At 46.1% G+C, this 21,664-nt stretch overlaps 1 protein-coding gene across 4 annotated transcripts in view; it reads left to right on the forward strand.

The window, feature by feature from the left end:
* RPA1 (replication protein A1) overlaps nucleotides 1-21,664 on the forward strand; it is a 63,143-nt gene that overhangs the window by 37,227 nt on the left and 4,252 nt on the right. For 2 of the 4 annotated variants that reach the window (XM_032263445.1, XM_032263442.1), the window contains 9 exons: nucleotides 1,791-1,923; nucleotides 3,661-3,763; nucleotides 5,411-5,479; nucleotides 5,622-5,814; nucleotides 6,061-6,200; nucleotides 6,583-6,731; nucleotides 9,495-9,627; nucleotides 14,712-14,888; nucleotides 18,518-18,625. In XM_032263445.1, the coding sequence (XP_032119336.1) occupies nucleotides 1,791-1,923; nucleotides 3,661-3,763; nucleotides 5,411-5,479; nucleotides 5,622-5,814; nucleotides 6,061-6,200; nucleotides 6,583-6,731; nucleotides 9,495-9,627; nucleotides 14,712-14,888; nucleotides 18,518-18,625 (1,205 nt within the window). The remainder of the gene's footprint in view (nucleotides 1-1,790; nucleotides 1,924-3,660; nucleotides 3,764-5,410; nucleotides 5,480-5,621; nucleotides 5,815-6,060; nucleotides 6,201-6,582; nucleotides 6,732-9,494; nucleotides 9,628-14,711; nucleotides 14,889-18,517; nucleotides 18,626-21,664) is intronic. The other 2 variants (XM_032263443.1, XM_032263444.1) reach the window with 2 other exon arrangements.

The raw sequence follows: 21,664 nt of genomic DNA on the forward strand, positions 1-21,664 counted from the left end.
TTTATTTTATTTTTTTTTTGAGACGGAGTCTCGCTCTTGTTACCCAGGCTGGAGTGCAATGGCGCGATCTCGGCTCACCGCAACCTCCGCCTCCTGGGTTCAGGCAATTCTCCTGCCTCAGCCTCCTGAGTAGCTGGGATTACAGGCACACACCACCATGCCCAGCTAATTTTTTGTATTTTTAGTAGAGACGGGGTTTCACCATGTTGACCAGGATGGTCTCGATCTCCTGACCTCGTGATCCACCCACCTCGGCCTCCCAAAGTGCTGGGATTACAGGCTTGAGCCACCGCGCCCGGCCTTAAAATTTATTTTTAAAAGTTGGGGCTGGGCGCAGTGGCTCACACCTGTAATCCTAGCACTTTGGGAGGCCAGGGCAGGAGGGTTACTTGAGCCCAGGAGTTTGACACCAGCGTGGACAACAGAGACCCCATCTCTATAAGAAAAAATTGTTCAAGCATTAGCTGGAAATGGGGGTGCCTGCCTATAGTCCCAGCTACTCAGAAGCAGAGGTGGGAGAATCGTTTGAGCTCCGGAGTTTGAGGCTGCAGTGAGCTATGGTCATGCCACTGCACGCCAGCCTGGGGTACAGAGCAAGACCTTGTCTCAAAAAAATGAAAGTCAGTGAATGTACCTAAACTACGTAGTGAAAGAAAATGAACTGGATTTGTACTGAGGGGAAGCTACCCAGCATGAAAAAAATTGGATGAATGAATGGCTGCCTGTGTGTGTTTTATAAAATTATATATTATGTATGAGTTTACACACATACTCTACAAAGACATGTGTTTCCGTACACAGTCTTGAGGTAATTACTGTTGTGTGTGTAATGACCTCTCTCCACTCCCCAGTTAGAGAATTTTAGGATCTGGAACATGCCTGTGGATGTTTTTTACTGATGACTATGAATGCCTCGAAGGGTGTGGTACAGGCTGTGGAAACTCAGTAAATAAATACTGGTTAGATGGTGTATCGATACTTTCAGCCAAATTCTATTCCGAAGAGATGTTTTCATATAGAGGGCATGAAGTCACGCAACTGAATTGTATTTTCTGAATTTGGAGGTTGAAGTTTTGCAGCTACACGGTGCGTATAGCAGAACTCACCTGCTCAAACGCTCCAATTCCCGGTTCTTTCCCAGTGCGGGGCAGCTGCTTAGATTTGGATAAGGAGGCAGAAGGGCCTTCGTGGTCACCCGCTTACGTGTCTTGACCAAAAACTGACTCTTGCCCTTTGCACCCGACTAGACCCAGCCTCACGGGCTCTGTGCTAGCCTCTGGTCATCTGGTCGTGCTGAGGCCTGGGAGCTGCCTGGGGATTTGGAGGCGATCTCTTTGTGATAGACCCCTCACGTCCTGTCCTGTCCCCCTACTTTTCTTCCCATGTGACGAGTGCCTTGCTGTCAGTTTCACCAGTTAAGAAAGTTGATTTTCTTCTTCTGACCTGTTACCTTGCCCGTTGAGGCAAGAGAAGTGTTTAGGAGGGCAGCCTTCAGAAAGAGCAGTGTCTGGATTCATTACCGCTATTACCTTGACCTTGGGGCTGACGTGAGCAAATGTAACAGTGAACTTCTGTGTGCACAGCCTTCATTCTAGATTGCTTTTCTAGCCTCCAGCCTCCGTCTCTATTTGATCTGCATATCTCTTGCATACTAAAAAGGAAAAGCTTTGCCTGTCATGTTGTATAATTTCACTGGTGGCACCTCAGTAATTTAGAGTTATTGTACAGTTTACTATAAAAAAGTTAAGTAGAATAATGATATTCCTTTTCGTTTGTGTTTGTTTTTAAAGGTTCCACTGTTCCTAAGGCTTATGGTGCGTCAAAGACATTTGGAAAAGCTGGAGGTCCCAGCCTGTCCAGCACTTCCGGGGGAACACAGGCCAAAGTGGTGCCCATTGCCAGCCTCACCCCTTACCAGTCCAAGTGAGTTGTTGCATAGGATAAGGTCCAGGTGTACGTATAAAATAGAGAAGTCACTATGGACTCTTGAGTTTATTCATGTGTGATCCTCAGGGCCACCTCCAAATAGAATGAGTTTACTCTTTTTCTTTCTTTTTTCTTTTTCTCTTTTTTTTTTTTTTTTTTGAGACAGTCTCTCTTCTTCCCCCAGGCTGGAGTGAGTGCAGTGGTGCAATCTCAGCTCACTATAACCCCCACCTGCTGGGATCAAGTGGTCCTCCTGCCTCAGCCTCCTGAGTAGCTGGATTACAGGCGCCCACCACCATGCCCAGCTAATTTTTTTGTATTTTAGTAGAGACAGGATTTCACCATCTTGGCCAGGCTGGTCTTGAGCTCCTGACCTCATGATCCACCCGCCTCAGCCTCCCAAAGTGCTGGGATGACAGGTGTGAGCCACAGCGCCTGGCCTGGGTTTAGTCTCTTTGTTTCATGAGGAGGAGAGGGGTACAGATTGTGGTAACCCTTTAACTCTCTTACTGGAAAGTAGAGCAAAAATAGCAATCTACCATGGCCTGTGGGGTTTCATTCAATTTGAAAGAATTTCAAATTAAAAATATTGAAATTTGAAATTAAAAATTATCAATTTAATCAGTTGATAGTCTTATGAGTAAAAATAAATGTATCTGAAGGCCTTTCATCTTCTATAAACAGGTGACTTCGCCTTTGGTTTAGTTGGCTAAAATAATCTGCACTATTTGTAGTAACCGCATTAACATATACCCCGAACGTATATTTCTTTCATATGACTTTTTTACACTAAAAATTAATTTTAAGCTGGGCACTTTGGGAGGCCGAGGTGGGCGGATCAACTGAGTTTGGGAGTTCGAGACCAGCCTGGCCAACACAACGAAACCCCGTCTCTACTAAAAATACAGAAATTAGCCAGGTGTGGTGGTGCATACCTTGTAATCCCAGCTACTCGGGAGGCTGAGGCAGAAGACTTGCTTGAACCCAGGAGATACAGGTTGTGGTGAGCTGAGATTGCGCCACTGCACTCCAGCCTGGGCGACAGTGAGACTCCTTCTCAATAAATAAAATAATTTGCATAGTTAAAAATTAGAGTTCTTTTTTTCAGAATTCTTTCAGATATGTTTCTATTCCTCAATACTTTGTAATGTAGGAAAGAGATTCCTCCCTGTGAAATGAGGTGCCTATGTGCCTGGTTCAGGTGTTCAGGAGGGCACCGGAAGCGGGGCTCAGATTTTTCGGCCTCCTCTCAGCGCCTCTCTGTAAGGTCCTGCTGCCGCAGTGTGTTTCCCGGATGGCCCGCCGACGTGATGTATTTATCTTCCATGTGTGTGAGAAATGGGACAGAAGTTTGACACCAGTTATATCAGTTCCCATAATTGAAAACTCTGGTAAAATATAATTGCCGGTGTTACTGTATTTTCTAGCTTAGAACCTTTCATTAACGGGATATTGCTGCCTTGGAGATGCTTTTTGGAGAAGGGAGAGAGTTTATAAATTTACTTGTTTGACAGGAGAATGAGTTAGTGTTAAATCACCTTGCATGTTTTACTATTTGCTTATTCTGTAAACTGTCAAACCCATGTGTCATCTTTGGGTTTTAATTAGCTGGATTAAAATACAGGTTGGAAAATGGAATCTGTGTAAGATGAGAAAGGCTGTAGGAAGATGATTTCTCACTTGATCTTTTCCAAGTAAGACTCCAAACACTAATATAATGGATTTGGTTTTTAGGTGGACGATTTGTGCTCGTGTCACCAACAAAAGTCAGATCCGTACCTGGAGCAACTCCCGAGGGGAAGGGAAGCTGTTCTCTCTAGAGCTAGTTGATGAAAGTGTGAGTATTTGCCAAGCAGGGAAGTGAGAGTCGTGGACTCTGAGAAACAAAAGCCTCAGCTCTGTGGGCCGAAGGGGCGAAGAAGAACAGTAGGCCAGAGAGAAGCGCGACTGTTTTGTGCTTCTCCCTCTGACCTGGTCCTTTAATGCTGTCTGGAGTGGAGGATTAAAGGTCATAAATAAATCTTTGATCTTAAATGACAGTGTTTGTAGCAGTAGAAAGTAGTTTTCTAAATGTGTAAGTAGCCCCTTGGGCAGGAGAAACTGGAGACAGTCTGATTTGCTGGCAGGCTCCGTCGAGGCCCTGGGAGGTGATACCTGCTGATGGGCAGAGTGGAGCTTCCGTCACAGCAAAAGGCACACAGTTGTGACCTTGAAACGGGAGTGGTTTTGTGGGAAATGGGTTCTGACTGTGCAGATTCTCTTACTTGCTTTATTTAAACTAAACAAAACCATGACAATGAGATAGAATTCTTATGCCATAGAATCATGACAGTCTTGATAGCTGTTAATCTGTCCCTTTCAGGAGTTTTAGACCAGCCTGTCCAACATAGTGAAACTCCATCTGTACTAAAAATGCAAAAACTGTCTGGGCGCGCTGGCTCCTGCCTGTAATCCCAACACTTTGGGAGGCCGAGGCGGGCAGATTACTTGGGGTCAGGAGGTCGAGACCAGCCTGGTCAACATAGTGAAACCCCATCTGTACTAAAAATATAAAAATTAGCTGGGCTTTGTGGTGCATGCCTGTAGTCCCAGCTACCTGGGAGGCTGAGGTAGAAGAATCACTTGAATCCAGGAGGCAGAGGTTGCAGCAAGCTGAGATTGCACCACCGCACTCCAACCTGGGCAACAGAGCAAGACTCCATCTCAAAAAAAAATAGAAATAATAACATAATGATTTCTAAAATGTACTTGCAGCGTTCCTTTCAAACTGCCACATATTTCCTATTTGTTCAAACTCCCAAAGGCGGAGGAAAAAAATAGATTTTTTTGGGGTGGGGGGAATGATGGTATAACACCCAAAATGTTTGACTGTGTGGTGGCAGAATCAATATTAGAACCTATTATTATTATTTTTTTTAATGAATTACTGCTCTAATGTATGATGGTTGGCTACAATTTCAGCCATTTAAGTTTCTTGTCCACCTGTAGCATTTTGGCTGACAGAAAAGCAAAAGTGAAAATCAGATCACAAGCAACTTGAAACCATGACTTATTGTGACATTTGTGGCAGTGGCTCCCGAGCATGGAGTGTTTGTCACTGAGAAGGCACCGGGGGAGTGGGAGTCATCTTGGCAGCACCGTGCTGTGGGCTCCGGTTGTGTCGCTCAGTGGTCAGCGTGGTTTTGTTTTTATTGACAGAATACTCCGCTCAACATTGGCCTTTCGTTCAGTTCTCAGTGTCTCACTGAGGTTAATGCAGCATTATTATGGGACCAGCAATTGAAATTCTCATTTTTCAGTGGGCTAATGACTTGAATGTGTGACAGAAAAATGCGGGTTTCTGGGGTGTCTGGAGCCTTCTCTGGGTCCCCTTTGTGCCTCACTGCTCTAAAGATGTCATTTTGATGCTGAGGTGGCCTGTGTTTCACTGGTCAGGCGTGAACTTGAATCCCACAGTCCTAACTGCTCTCACGTGCTTCCACAGGGTGAAATCAGAGCTACAGCTTTCAATGAGCAAGTGGACAAGTTCTTTCCCCTCATTGAAGTGAACAAGGTATGGTAGTGTTGGCTTTGGGGCCGACACTCACTGAGGATGAGAGGACTCTGGTCCAGTGGAGGGTTGTGTGGTGGCAAACCAGGGTTTCTTGTCCAATTTGATGACAGTCTCAAGTTCTGTGGCTTGGCCTCCTTTGCAGGTATATTATTTCTCAAAAGGCACCCTGAAGATTGCTAACAAACAATTCACAGCTGTTAAAAATGACTATGAGATGACCTTCAATAATGAGACTTCCGTCATGCCCTGTGAAGATGATCGTCACTTGCCTACTGTTCAGTTTGATTTCACAGGGATTGATAACCTAGAGAACAAGTCTAAAGACTCACTTGTTGGTAAGTTGGTGCATGGGAAGGAACAGCAGTGATGAGTGGTTTTCTGTACAGCGTGGGGGGGGGGCGGTGTTCCTGTGCAGCGGGGGGGGGCGGTGTCCTGTGCAGCGTGGGGGGGCAGTGTTCCTATGCAGTGTCCTGTGCGGTGTCCAGGACAGTGTCAGACCCCAGTGCCTGCCATTAACTCTCCGATCCCATTTAGCGGGAGCCCTGACGGTCTCCTGCTAACGCATTGTGCGTGTGTTTCAGACATAATTGGGATCTGCAAGAGCTATGAAGATGCCATTAAAATCACAGTGAGGTCTAACAACAGAGAGGTTGCTAAGAGGAATATCTACTTGATGGACACGTCGGGGAAGGTGGTGACTGCTACGCTGTGGGGGGAAGATGTAAGTGTGAGGGTGGGGCCGTCAGCGCGCACTGGAGGAGCTCCCGGCCGAGCGGGCGGTCTTGTCCTATGAGTTGGGGGCTTTGGCCGTGTAGATGGGAAGGGCTGTGCTATCTGGCAAATATTTGAAGTCGTTTATCTTCTGTGAGATTTGCTGTGATTCAAGCTTTATAGAGGCAAGCACTGTTCCCCCTAACTCTGGGAAAGTAGTGCTAGTTTGATGTGTCTCTAAGAAGATCCTTACGTGTGGCGTCTGTCTTGTATAGATTCCATGTACATTGATTACATTCACTCACTATCCACTGTTTGCCTTGTTTTCTATGAAAACCTTCTGTGTTCTTCCTGCTAGTGACACTTGTGTATGTCTGGTGTTTCTTCTACAGGCTGATAAATTTGATGGTTCCAGACAGCCCGTGCTGGCTATCAAAGGAGCCAGAGTCTCTGATTTCGGTGGACGGAGCCTCTCCGTGCTGTCTTCCAGCACAATCATCGTCAATCCTGACATCCCAGAGGCCTATAAGCTTCGTGGATGGTAGGTTTCGTGGGGCGAAACAAAGTGCTGTTTGAGGCTGGGTTTGAGGAGAGCTGGTTGCCGTGTGTGAGCCTCCGCCAAGCAGAAGCCTTCCTTAGGGAAGTGAGTGGTGCACTCGTTTCTCGGAGGCGTTTTGTCTTCTGAGGGGATGGCTTTAAAACCCTTGAGCTGACAAACCTGGAATCCCATGACAAACCAGAGAGTCCCAGGAGGGGACGAGAATGTGGTGCTGCCTGTTGGCCTCGATCCTGCCGCGGAGTGCCCGGCAGCCTTCAGCGGCAGGTGCGGAGGCGTCTTTCTTCCCAGGGTTCAGGCCGCGGGCCTCTGTGGCGTGGGGGGAGCATGTGCTTTCTTTTTCTGTCGAGCCTTTGGTGCCGATCTCATCTTCCAGTGTGTATTCACTGGACTCTGATAAAGTGTGGTGAGAACAATGGGCTTTTTGTTAGGATTAGATTGTTATTCCCATAGCACTCAGGGGATGAGGAGAGGCTGTTAAAATCTCCTCACTGTCTCTAGCCTTTTAGGACATTAAAACTCGGTCTTAAAAGAGTACTTGAAACCGAAACACAGTATGCAAGGATTGATGTGGTCAGGAAGGCGCTTTCACTAGCCCGGCTGGAATAACTCCTGTAGCTCTAGTCACGGGGCAGCGTGTGGGTTTCCAGCTGTGTCTTAGGATTTAAGCAGCTACAGAAAGAGCTCATTTTACATGCTCCTCCTCTGCTTGGAGTCATGTGAACCAGTGGCACTGGCGTTTGCCCAGTTTCATGAAGCATGTTCTGGAATGTTCATGTCACATAAGCCACCCTCGTGAGCATGGTCCACACATCTCTACTGAACTGCTGTGGTAGCTGGCATTGCAGAAGGCGGGGCCCAGTCTGACCAGAAATAGCTGCAGATTGCTTTGTTCTTACTGCTTGATTTCCTTTCAGGCTCTGGAGCTCGGCCCCAGGTTAATTGCATTCCCACATGAAGGTCTTCATATTTTACTTGTCAATAACCATGATCCCAGTCAACATAAGGAGCACGGCTGTCCCCAGAATCGAATAACCTGGCACTGATCAAAGGACTGCTCAGTGCGCACACTCTACGTGGGCAGGGATTAGAGGTGTTTAGATCTTGGCTGTGACCGTGCAGGATTTTGATCGGGGTCGCCTGTCTCCTTGCTCTGTTGACTCCTGATGAGTGGTCTTCGGTGGCAGTTGTTCCTTGGAGTCTTTGAAACCGTAAACTGGTGTAGCTAGTGGTGGTGAAACAGACGTGCGGCCCTTGCTGTGCCCTGTGGGGGATTTAGGCGCTTACCTGACAGGAGAAGGCGGCTGTCCGCAGCATAGGATGACATCCATTCTTGAGATGGTCTCTTCGTGAGGAACCGGTTCCTCGTGGGGCGAGCTCCTAGTTACACACCTTTGGCGGGTGCTTGGCCTGCCTCTAGTCTCAGGCTGGCTCCTCCCTGTGCCGCTGTGTTCCTGAGCCGCTTTCTCCTTGGCCTCGTTTCCTTCATATCAGTTGTTACGTGATCAAGAAGCACCATCAATTTGAATAATTAATACAAATTAATTTAACCTCCATATGGGCAAAAGTAAATCTGCAAGACAAAGGATAATGCCTTCTGATAAATTGCTCTGGGTTATAAAATCTCTTGGGCCAGGCTCGGTGGCTCATGCCTGTAATCCCAGCACTTTGGGAGGCCAAGGTGAGCAATTGCTTGAGGCCAGGAGTTCAAGACAAGCCTGGCCAACATGGTGAAACCTCATCTCTACAAAAAATACAAAAATCAGCCGGGCGTGGTGGTGCGTGCCTGTAGTCCCAGCTACTTGGGAGGCTGAGGCACGAGAATGGCTTGCCAGGAGGTGGAGGTTGCAGTGGGCCAAGTCGGTGCCAGTGCACTTCATCCTGAGTGACACAGCAAGACTGTCTCAAAAACAACAAAATCACCACTTTTGGCCTCTGTATCGGGCATGGGAAGCCTTTTATGGAAACCTTTTTTGCTAGGCTATCACAGTATACAGTATTGACTGTCCCTTTCCGTACTGATACATTCGGTGGTGATCAAAACGCAGCTGCCTGCTGCGAATGAGCATTGGTAGCCCAAAGGACTACACCAGACAGCTACTTTCTAGCTTACTGGTTGTTGACTTTCCCAGATTCTGATTTTAGGCCTGGGGTGGTCCGGCTAACTGAAGAAGATTCTTTGGTACTTTGGCACTGATTCCCTTCACCACTGGGGGGCATCAAAGCAACTGAGATTAGAAGAAAGGTCATTCAGTTTCTTCAGCTCACTTTGGGCCGGGAGCACTGCCTCACCCCCGTAATCCCAGCACTTCGGGAGGCCGAGGGAGGAGGATCGCCTGAGTCCAGGAGTTTGAGACCTGCCTGATCAACATAGCAAGACCCTATCTCTAAAAATAAAGAATTTTTTTAATGGGCCTGGGCATGGTGGCATGTACCTGTAGTCCCAGCTACTTAGTGGGGCTGAGATGGGAGGATCACTTGAGCTCAGGAGGTCACAGCTGCCGTGAGCCATGATTGCATCATTGCACTCCAGCTTGGGTGACAGAGTGAATCTGTCACAGATTGTTTTTTTTAATTTAAAAATGTAAAAAAGCATATAATTCCGAAGATACTAAGTTCAGCCAATATGACCGTGTGCTATGTGAAAGTTGGATGGGTGGTGGGAAACCTGTGCCTGGCATGCAGAAACGGGTCACGCGTCGAGAAGTGTATCAAGTGCTCGTCATCATTCTTTGTTCATGTTTTCAGGTTTGACTCAGAAGGACAAGCCTTAGATGGCGTTTCCATCTCTGACCTAAAGAGCGGTGGACTTGGAGGGAGTAACACCAACTGGAAAACCTTGTATGAGGTCAAATCAGAGAACCTGGGCCAAGGCGACAAGGTAGCCAGCACCCCTGACCTTTTCCACAAAGCCTGGGAAGGGTACAGAAGGGTGCATTGAGAAACTCGGGTGCTGACAGCAGCTGTTGGAGCTGTACCTGGGGCTGTGACCTGGGCATGCCATGGGGGCTGAGAATCACGGCCAGTGTGAAGTAGCCAGGTGTGCTCATGGGAGTGTGTTTTAACCCTCGGGGGACGTGAGGCAGGAAAGTGTGAAGAACTCTTAGACTAAGAGTTAATTCCCAGAGGGAGCTTGACGAGGGAGTGACAGTCGGCTTTGTGGTGTAATATTAACTGCCTTTGGGTCCATGTTTCTTTTCTGTAATCATTCCTGCAAATTAAAGTGCCCACATATCAGAAAGATGTTTTTTGAGATGAGCATTCGTCTGGCTCAGTGTCTGACATTAGGCAGTTTCGCAGGTGCTGTCCCTGACTAGAATACAGCGTATTGACCTCTCCTAGGCTGAGGGTTGCCTGCACTCCCTGACAGGATGGGCCCTGATATTTGACTTTTAGTTGCAGCTTTCCTTTCTGTGTTTGTATTTAATGATCCTCCTCCTATCTTGATCTAAACCTGTATTCTGCCAGCAGTTCAATATTTAAATCATTTGTTTCTCCTTTATGCCCCCTAAAATAGCAATTCCTGCTCTTGTACTTTCATAACACGCAGTGTAGGTTTCATACCTGCTGCCTTGTTTTCACTGTGTACCCGGATCCATCACTGTCAGCAGCAGCAGCTCTTACAGTGCTGTTACAGACCATCTCGAGAATTGAACACTGGATGGTCCGCGTTGTCCCGTCACAGGAACGCCCACTCTCAGTTCTTTGTAATCCCAGCTACTCCAGAGGCAGGGACAAGTGGATTGCCTGAGCCCAGGCAGTCAACTGAGCAACATGGGAGACCCCTTCTCTTTAAAAAAAGCAAAAACTTTATTGCTAAAAAATGCTAACAGTCATCTGAACCTTCAGTAAGTCATAATCATCTTGCTGGTGGAGGGTTTTGTTTCAATGTTGATCACAGTGATGGTTGCTGAACACTGGGTTGTCTTTGGCAGTTTCTTAAGACAGCAGTGAAATTTGCCACCCTGGGTGCTCTCCTTTCACAGACGATTTCTCCATAGGACGCGATGCTCTTGGACAGCATTCTGCCCACAATAGAACTTTTTTGAAAATTGCAGTCTGTCCCTCTCAAGTCCTGTCACTGCTGTATCAACTAAACTTATTTGATATTCTAAATCCTTTGTTGTCATTTCAACAGTTGTCACAGCATCCTCACCAGGAAGAGATTTCCTCTCAAGAAACCACTTTCGGCCGGGCGTGGTGGCTCACACCTGTAATCCCAGCACTTTGGGAGGCCGAGGCAGGTGGATCACAAGGTCAAGAGATAGAGACCATCCTGGTCAACATAGTGAAACCCCGTCTCTACTAAAAATACAAAAAATTAGCTGGGCATGGTGGTGCATGCCTGTAATCCCAGCAACTCAGGAGGCTGAGGCAGGAGAATTGCCTGAACCCAGGGTCTCCTTCTGTCACCCAGGCTGGAGTGCAGTGACAGCTCACTGCAGTCTCAACCTCCCTGGGCTCCCAAGCTGGGACTACAGGTGCTACCACACCTGGCTAATTATTGCATTTTTTGTAGAGATAGTGTTTTGCCATGTTGCCCAGGCTGGTCTCAAACTTCTGGGCTCAAGGAATCTCCCTGCCTCAGCCTCCCAAAGTTCAGGGGTTACAGGTGTGAGCCACTGCCCAGCCGAATGTTCTTAATGGCATCTGAAATGGTGAATCCTTTTTAGGTTTTCAATTTACTTTGCCTAAGTCCATCAGAGGAATCACTATGGCAGCTATCGCCTTATGAAATGTCTCTGAAACTTAAAAGTCAAAATTGCTCCTTGATCTACATGGGCTGCAGAATAGATGTTGTTATCAAGCATGAAGACAGTATTCATCTCCTTGTACTTTGCATCTCCATTAGAGCTCTCGGGTGAACAGGTGCATTCACTAAGACAGTATTCATCTCCTTGTACTGTACATCTCCATTAGAGCTCTCAGGTGAACAGGTGCATACATGATGACAGTATTCATCTTCTTGTACTGTACATCTCCATTAGAGCCCTCAGGTGAACAGGTGCATTCATGAAGACAGTATTCATCTCCTTGTACTGTACATCTCCATGAGAGCCCTCAGGTGAACAGGTGCATTCATGAGGACAGTATTCATCTCCTTGTACTGTACATTTTCATTAGAGCTCGCGGGTGAACAGGTACATTCATGGAGACAGTATTCATCTCCTTGTACTGTACATCTCCATTAGTGCTCTGAGGTGAACAAGTGCATTTATGGAGACAGTATTCATCTCCTTGTACTGTACATCCCCATTAGAGCTCTTGGTTCAACAGGTGCATTCATGAAGACAGTATTCATCTCTTTGTACTGTATATCTCCATTAGAGCTCTCGGTTCAACAGGTGCATTCATGAAGACAGTATTCATCTCCTTGTACTGTACATCTCCATTAGAGCTCTCGGTTGAATAGGTGCATTGCCAATGAGCAGTAATATTTTGAAAGGATTTTTTTTTTTTTCTGAGCAGTAGGTCTCAACAATGGGCTTAAAATATTCAATAAACTACACTATATTTAAAAAAAAAAAAAACACTATAAATAGATGTGCTGTCATCCAAGCCTTGATGTTCTATTTATAAAGCAGAGGCAAAGTAGATTTAGCATAATTCTTAAGCGCCCCAGGATTTTTGACATGGTCAATGAGCATTGCCTCTACCGTCTAGTCACCAGCTGCATTCACTCCTAAGAAGAGAGTCAGCCTGTCCTCTGAAGCTTTGAAGCCAGACATTGACCTCTCCTCTCTAGGATGAATGTCCTTGATGGCATCTTCTTCCAGAAGAAGGCTATTTGTCTACATTGGAAATCTGTTGTTCAGTGCAGCCAACATCAGTATCTTAGCTAGATCTTCTGGAGATGCTGCAGCTTCTCCATTAGCACTTGCTGCTTCACCTTGCCCTTTTGTTATGGAAATGGTTTCTTTCCTTCAGCCTCATGAACCAACCTCTGCCAGCTTCCAGCTTTTCTTCTGTGCTTTTTTTTTATTTTTTATTTTTTTACAGAGTCTCACTCTGGAGTGCAGTGGTGCAGTCACGGCTCACCTCAGCCTCTGGAGTAGCTGGGACTACAGGTGCACACCACCATGTCCTGACAATTTTTTGTAGAGACTGAGTCTTACTATGTTGCCGAGACTGGTATCGAACTCCTGGGTTTCTGCAATTCTCTGGCCTCTGCCTCCCAAAGTGCTGGGATTACAGGCATAAGCCACCACACCTGGCCTCTTCTGCAGCTTTCTCACTTCTCTCAGCCTTCATAGAATTGAAGAAAGCTAAGGCTTTGCTCTGGATTAGGCTTTGGCTTAAGAAAATGTTGTGGCTGGCTTGATCTATCCAAATCCCTAGAACTTTTTTCTATATAAGTTCCCCATCTAAGATGGGTGCAGTTAGTGGCATCCCAAAACAACTACAATAGTAATGTTAAAGATCACCATCGGCCAGGCGTAGTGGCTTACGCTGTAATCCAAGCACTTTGGAGGCCAAGGTGGGTGGATCACCTGAGGTTGGGAGTTCAAGACCAGCCTGACCAACATGATGAAACCCCGTCTTATTTTAAAATAATAAATAAATAAATAAAGATCACCATCACATAATAATAATGAAAAAGGGCCTGGCATGATGGCTCATGCCTGTAATCTGAGTACTTTGGGAGGATGAGGTGGGTAGATCACTTGAGGTCAGGAGTTCAAGACCAGGTTTGCCAACATGGCAAAACCCTGCCTCTACTAAAAAATACAAAATTATGCCGGGCGTGGTGGCTCACACCTGTAATCACAGCACTTTGGGAGGCTGAGGCAGGTGGATCACCTGAGGTCAGGAGTTCGAGACCAGCCTGGCCAACATAGTGGAATCTCGTCTCTACTAAAAATGCAAAAATAAGTGGGGCATGGTGGTGGGTACCTGTAATCCCAGCTACTTGCAGAAGAGTCACTTGAACCCAGGGGGTGGAGGTTGCAGTGAGCTGAGATTGTGCCATTGCACTCCAGCCTGGGTCACAGAGCAAGACTCTTGTCTTAAAAAAAAAAAATTGGCCGGGTATGGTAGTGCACACCTATAGTCCCAGCTACTCGGGTGGCTGAGGCAGAAGAATCACTTGAACCTGGGAGGCGGATGTGGAGGCTGCCGTGAGTCAAGGCTGTACCACTCACTGCACTTCAGCCTGGGCGACAGAGTGAAACGCCATCTCAAAGAGAAATAACAATAATGAAAAAGTTTGAAATCTTGCAAGAATTACCAAAATGTGACATAGAGACATAAAGTGAGCACACGCTACTGGGAAAACGGTGCATTTACTCGACCCAGAGGCGCTACATGCCTTTCGTTTGTAAAAAAAAAAAAAAATAAATAAATAAAAAAAATGTACTGTGAGGTGCAGTAAAGCAAAGCACCCTAGATGAGGTGTGCCTGTAGATGCCGCAGAGACCATGACCAAATGGCTTCTAAGGCCTGAAATGTTGACTGCTCGGCTTTTTACAGAAGCAGCTTGCCGACCCCTGGTCTAAACAAGGAAAAAGTGAATCTCGGCCCAGACATTCCTGCCATTGTTTTTAATGTGGGAGGAGCGGTTGGTTGTTGCTGTGCTGGGTTTTGTGGCCAGCATTCTGTATTTCCTAGATCTGTTGCCTGTGGAGGATCAGAGGATCAGGAGAAACAAGTCTTTGTCTTTCAGAGAGTCTTCAAGGGAACAGGAAAACAATTTCACTTTTAATTAACTCAGTCTAATTTAGAATTAACTCTTGTATTGTTAAGGAATTACATGCTTTAGGACTTAGTACATTCATGGGTTTTGTACTTGGCACATGTGATTTCTAAAACTGCAGAATGAATTATTCCCTGTGATCACTTTGTGATCTTGAGACTTGAAATATATAAACGCTTGGCACTGGGACGTAAGGGCAGGCTTTGAACTGCCTGTAAGCCGGTACCAAGCAGGCTGGGTGCTCTGTCTCACGCTGTTCTTATCTCCCAAAGCCGGACTACTTTAGCTCCGTGGCCACAGTGGTGTATCTTCGCAAAGAGAACTGCATGTACCAGGCCTGCCCGACTCAGGACTGCAATAAGAAAGTGATTGATCAGCAGAATGGCTTATACCGCTGTGAGAAGTGCGACACTGAATTCCCCAATTTCAAGTACCGCATGATCCTGTCGGTAAGTAGACTCGCTGGACGAGGAGCACGGTTGTTTCACGGAGTCCCTCCCGTGTGCCAGGCACTGTGGTCACCACAGTAGAAACGGTCATTCACGGTAGGAAGCCGGCAGAGCAGATGAGTCAGTGTGCAAGAGCTCATTCATCCTCTCTTAATAAGGAAGTCAAGGGCCTATCACTCAACTGACAGAGCAGTCTTTTTGCCTCCTAAGATAAGCGACTTTTTTCATGCGAGAAAGTGGTGTTGAGATACCCTAGCTGATTTCAGTCTTTTGTGCCTGTCATACATAGCGTCAGTGACACTTGCCCGCCCATAACGGCTATGAAGATAAATTAATTTGAAATGGCATTTCTAGAGAGCAGTAATTGTACTTACACAGCCAATGCCTGTATTTAGTTATTTTCGTCAGGATAATCTATTCTCTAGCTTTAGTATAGCTGACCTCAGAGGAATGTAACGGTGTGAGATTGTTGGTTTTTTGCATTGTAAGAATTGTTTCTTTCTGTTTTTAAAAAAAAAAAAAAAAAAAGAAGTTGTAAAGTTGGGTGTTTAAAGACAATTTTTTTTTTTTTTTTTTTTTTTGAGATGGAGTTTCGCTCTCGTTACCCAGGCTGGAGTGCAGTGGCGCCATCTCGGCTCACCGCAACCTCCGCCTCCTGGGTTCAGGCAATTCTCCTGCCTCAGCCTCCTGAGTAGCTGGGATTACAGGCACGCACCACCGTGCCCAGCTAATTTTTTGTATTTTTAGTAGAGACGGGGTTTCACCATGTTGACCAGGATGGTCTCGATCTCTTGACCTTGTGATCCACCCGCCTCGGCCTCCCAAAGTGCTAGGATTACAGGCGTGAGCCACTGCGCCCGGCCCAAGACACTTTTTTTAAAGAACTGGATCTCACTCTGTTGCCCAGACTAGAGTGCCTCCACCTCCCGGGCTTCAGCAGCCTCCCACCTTAGCCTCCCAAGTAGCTGGGACCACAGTGTGCACCACCACACCCAGCTAATTAAAAAATTATTTTTTTTGTAGAGACAGGGTCTCACTCTGCTGTTCAGGCTAGTCTCAAATTCCTGGCCTCAAGTCATCCTCCCACCTCAGCCTCCCAGAGTGCTGGGATTCCAAGCCTGAGCCACTGCACCCAGCCTTAAGATTTTTGTTTTGTTTTCAGTGATAGAACTAGGCGATAATAACAGTTTAGGACAACAGTTTAAGGTCTGGCGCAGTGGCTCACGCCTGCAATCTCAGCACTTTGGGAGGCCAAGGTGGGTGGATTACCTGAGGTCAGGAGTTCGAGACCAGCCTGAGCAACGTGGTGAAACCCCATCTCTTCTAAAAATACAAAAATTCTCAAGCCTGTAATCCCAGCACTTTGGGAGACCGAGGCGGGTGGACCACGAGGTCAAGAGATCGAGACCATCCTGGTCAACATGGTGAAACCCCGTCTCTACTAAAAATACAAAAAATTAGCTGGGCATGGTGGTGCCTGCCTATAATCCCAGCTACTCAGGAGGCTGAGGCAGAAGAATTGCCTGAACCCAGGAGGCGGAGGTTGCGGTGAGCCGAGATGGCGCCATTGCACTCCAGCCTGGGTAACATGAGTGAAACTCCGTCTCAATAAAAAAAAAAAAAAAAAAATACAAAAATTAGCCAGGCGTGGTGGCAGATGCCTGTAATCCCAGGTACTTGGGAGGCTGAGGCAGGAGAATCACTTGAACCTGGGAGGCGGAGGTTGCAAACAGTTTAACATTTTTCCAAAAGCTAATTTGGCAGTAATGTATCAGAAGCCTTAAAAATGTTTATATTGGCCAGGCACAGTGGCTCATGCCATAATCCCAGCCCTTTGGAAGGCTGAGGCAGGACGATTGCTTGAGGCCAGGAGTTTGATATCAGCCTGGGCAACATGGCAAGACCCTGTCTCTATAAGAAGTAAAATCAGCTGGGCATGGTGGTATGCACTTGTAGTCCCAACTACTCATGAGGCTGAGGTAGCAGAATCACGCAAGCCCAAGAGGTCAAGGCTGCAGTGAGCTGTGACGGTGGCACTGCACTCCAGCCTGGACGACAGCGTGAGACCTTGTCTCTAAAAAATAAGTAAAATAAAATGAAATGTTAGTTTAGCAGGAAAGTTCTGCATCTAGGCTCATTTTTTGTAAACTATAAACTTTTCATTGAACTACAAGGAAGAAAATTCAGCTTATTCAAGCATCAGCCTTTCTGTTAAACTACACACTGCAACCTCCCGCACACTTGTTCGATTTGATATTGATCACACGTCTGCGTCATTGTAGTTCTTGCCCTGTACACAAGATGCTCTTTGCTTCTTAGAAGGATAGCGCAGGGTACGAGAGTGCTTTTAGCTTTTATTTTGTCACCTTATTTTTCATTGTAACATTCCCTATATTAAAAGCCTTGTACTCGTGCAAAATGAAGATGTAAAATCTCTTGTTACCCAGGCTGGAGTGCAATGGCACGATCTCGGCTCACCGCAACCTCCGCCTCCCGGGTTCAGGCAATTCTCCTGCCTCAGCCTCCTGAGTTGCTGGGATTACAGGGATGTACCTCCATGCCCAGCTGATTTTTTGTATTTTTAGTAGAGACGGGGTTTCACCATGTTGACCAGGATGGTCTCGATCTCTTGACCTCGTGATCCACCCGCCTCGGCCTCCCACAGTGCTGGGATTACAGGCTTGAGCCACCGTGCCCGGCAGGAAAACGACTCTTAACTATACAAAGGCTTTTCCTTTAGCAAGTGGATTCTTTGCAATCTGTTTCCTTCCTGGACTCTCCTCTGTGTAACTTTATACCACGGTCCAGTTGGAGACACTCAATTGCTCATTTCTTTTGCAAGTTCAATTTGGTGACTGACAGAGGCCCACGTGCAGGCTCTCAAGTTGTCTGGTTGCCCAGCAGTGACAGAGCTGTCTCATAGGACTCCTCCTAGTGACTACAGAATGTACAATTTAAAATGCAGATAAATTAGCTGGGCATGGTGGCACACCTGTTGTCCCGGAATCACTTGAGCCCAGGAGGTGGAGGTTGCAGTGAGCCAAGATCACACCACTGCACTCCAGCCTGGGCATCAGAGTGAGACTCTGTCTTTTAAAAAAAAAAAAGAATAAAATAAAATGCAGAGAACTCCCCTGGTTTACTCAAAACCTTTCATGCAAAGCCCATTGCACCAGGACAGGAACTAATCTGATGTACCTAGATTCTGCTTTTTTTTTTTTTTTTTTTTTTTTTTGAGACAGAGTCTATCTCTGTCACCCAGGCTGGAGTTCAATGGCGCCATCTCGGCTCACTGCAACTTCCGCCTCCTGCGTTCAAGCAATTCTCCTGCCTCGGCCTCCTGAGTAGCAGGGATTACAGGCATGTACCACCATGCCTGGCTAATTTTTGTATTTTTAGTAGAGACGGGGTTTCACTTTCTTGGCCAGGCTTGTCTCGAACTCGTGACCTTGAGTGATCCACCCGTCTCAGCCTCCCAAAGTGCTGGGATTACAGGCCTGAGCCACCGCGCCCGGCCCTCTGCAAATTATTTTAATGAGTGGAAAAAGTACGTTAATCTCTCCCGTCTCCTTAGTGTGTCTTCTTTTTATTATTTCTTTGCTGAAATAATGTAGAATTGTGGTTTTTAGGTAAATATTGCAGATTTTCAAGAGAATCAGTGGGTGACTTGTTTCCAGGAGTCTGCTGAAGCTATCCTTGGACAAAATGCTGCCTATCTTGGAGAATTAAAAGACAAGGTCAGCCACATATTTTATTATAACTGTTGATGGTTCTCATGCTATAACACTGACCCCCTTTTTGCTGTTTTATATTTTTTAGTTTGTTTCTTTTTGGTACTGTACACAGTTTCTAAGTCTGATAATTATTCATGAGCTCATCTGATTTCATCTAATGTTGTCCATTTTGGATGTGCTTAACCATGAAATAACATGTATAAAAGTACTTTAGGGCCGGGCGCGGTGGCTCAAGCCTGTAATCCCAGCACTTTGGGAGGCCGAGGCGGGTGGATCACAAGGTCAAGAGATCGAGACCATCCTGGTCAACATGGTGAAACCCCGTCTCTACTAAAAATACAAAAAATCAGCTGGGCATGGTGGTGTGTGCCTGTAATCCCAGCTACTCAGGAGGCTGAGGCAGGAGAATTGCCTGAACCCAGGAGGCGGAGGTTGCGGTGAGCCGAGATCGCGCCATTGCACTCCAGCCTGGGTAACAAGAGCGAGACTCCGTCTCAAAAAAAAAAAAAAAAAAAAAAGTACTTTAAAACCAAAGCACTTTCTAAGTCTAAGCCTCCCATTTCTCCTGTTCCGATTAGTGCATCAGAGCTAGTGTGCCTGAGATTGCTTAGATCGGGAGGCGTCATCTGAAGTAACCTAAATTACAGGCATGCTTTTTAACACAGTAAATACCTTCCAGAGAAGTTGAGTCAGATCCTGGTTGAAATGCACATATATCAAGTTCCTGAGTCTATCCTACAAAGTAATACTAATAAATGCACATCTAAGGAGCCTGCCATTTCAGGCCATCACATGCAGTTCTGATGAAGTGACTTTCTTCCGTAACATCACTTTGTCCCTTTGGTTTTTATAAATTTGCATTTTCACACATTAGGTTTATTTAATGCACAGAATAGATTGCCATTGATGCCGAATTTAGGAAAGACAGTTGCTCAGATAAAACATAAGGAAGACCAATCAAAGCTATATTTTCTGGGCCACATAAATAGGCACCTGTCTATAGGTGGCTCTTCCCCCCGATTTCCTCCAAATTGGCTGGAATACTTGTAAAGGCCACAAAGATGAAAGGCTTTGCCATTTGTTCTGGTGTGTTTTTCTTGTTCTTTCCTGTCCTCGGTTCCGTCTGTTTGGGCTCTGCCCCAACTTTTTAAATTGTCCGTGAGATCTCTCAAAATAGTTTTAACAAATCCTGTTACAGAAATAACTGGAATCGACTTTAAAGTGTGATAGTATCTTTTGTCTGTTTTTGCCTGGTCCTCAATTTTCCTATCAGATTTTAAGGCTGGAGTCAGCCTTTCAGACTTTTTATGGACTTATATTTGACCGTTCTTACTGCCGGTGAAGGAGGACGTACAGAAACTTCCCTGAGGGACCATGAGATCTCGCAGCATGCACACCATGCCCCTCATCTTGGAAGTAAAATGGCAGCCGGCATACTTTTCTCAAGGTTTAACCCACTGTTTTGTTTTTATATCTGAAAGTCCACGGGATGCATTTGGTTTTGGTCTGGACCAAGTAAGCTTTACAGAAAAGAGTTCTGTTCAGCAAAGCTGCTTTCGTGCTGTGTGTGACTTGCAGAAATACCAGGCTGCTATCAACTATTAATTTCTTTTTTTTTTTTTTTTTTTGAGACCGAGTTTCGCTCTTGTTACCCAGGCTGGAGTGCAATGGCGCGATCTCGGCTCACCGCAACCTCCGCCTCCTGGGTTCAGGCAATTCTCCTGCCTCAGCCTCCTGAGTAGCTGGGATTACAGGCACGTGCCACCATGCCCAGCTGATTTTTTGTATTTTTAGTAGAGATGGGATTTCACCATGTTGACCAGGATGGTCTCGATCTCTTGACCTCGTGATCCACCCGCCTCGGCCTCCCAAAGTGCTGGGATTACAGGCTTGAGGCACCGCGCCCGGCTTAATTTCTTTTTTTTTTGGTCAAGGGTCTCAAGTACAAAGAACTGTGTTAATATAGTTGTTACACATTTATGTATGTATCTTTCTACAAAGTATATTCTCTGATTTCTGTTTACTAGATATCTCTCTCTTTTTAATAAAGAAGCTTAAGTTGCATGTGAAGAGTGAGAGGGCAAAGGACTGTACCTAGGCGTTCCCCAGCCTTAGTTCACTTCAGCAGTCTTCTCTGCGTGCACACCGAATCAGTAGCTAGAAATACAGAGGCCGAAAAAAATATTGTGAATTACACAATAGCTGGAACTTCTTCTGCGTGTTTTTCCTCTCTCTCTTTTTTTGTGACACAATCAAGGTCTTGCCTTACCACCTAGGTTGGATCATGGCTCACTGCTGCTTCAAACTCCTGGATTCAGACAGTCCTCCCACCTCAGTCCCAGAGCTGCTAGGACCACCGGCACATGTCACCATACCAGGCTTCTTCTTCTTATTATTATTATTATTTGGTAGAGATGGGGTCTTGCTGTGTTGCCCAGGCTGATCTTGAACTCCTGGCCTCAAGCAATCCTCCCACCTTGGTCTCCCAAAACACTGGGATTATAGGCATGCACCACCACACCTGACCTCCTCTTTTTTTTTTTTTTTTTTTTTGGAGACAGAGTCTCACTCTGTAGCCCATGCTGGAGTGCAGTGGCGCAATCTCGGCTCACTGTAGCCTCTGCCTCCCAGGTTGAAGCAATTCTTCTGCCCTCAGCCTCCCTGGTAGCTGGGATTACTGGCACCTGCCACTATGCCTGGCTAATTTTTGTATTTTTAGTAGAGCTGGGGTTTCACCATGTTGGCCAGGCTGGTCTTGAACTCCCATCCTCAAGTGATCTGCCTGCCTCAGCCTCCCAAAGTGCTGGGATTACAGGTGTGAGCCACTGTGCCCAGCCTTAAAGTCTTAGAAACTTCCTAAGAGTATTTTTAATTTTTCGTGTCTAGTAAAACATACATAACAAAACTTGCCGTTGTAACCATTTTTACATATTGGATTCAGTGGCATTAGGTACCTTCACATTACTGTGCACCTGTCGCTGCCATCCGTCTCCAGCACTTTTTTTTTTTTTTTTTTTTTTTTTTTTTTTTTTTTTTTTTTTT

The sequence above is a fragment of the Sapajus apella genome, unplaced genomic scaffold (genome assembly GCF_009761245.1).
Source record: "Sapajus apella isolate SASKATOON/1434 unplaced genomic scaffold, GSC_monkey_1.0 scaffold136, whole genome shotgun sequence".
NCBI classification, from domain to species: Eukaryota; Metazoa; Chordata; class Mammalia; order Primates; family Cebidae; genus Sapajus; species Sapajus apella.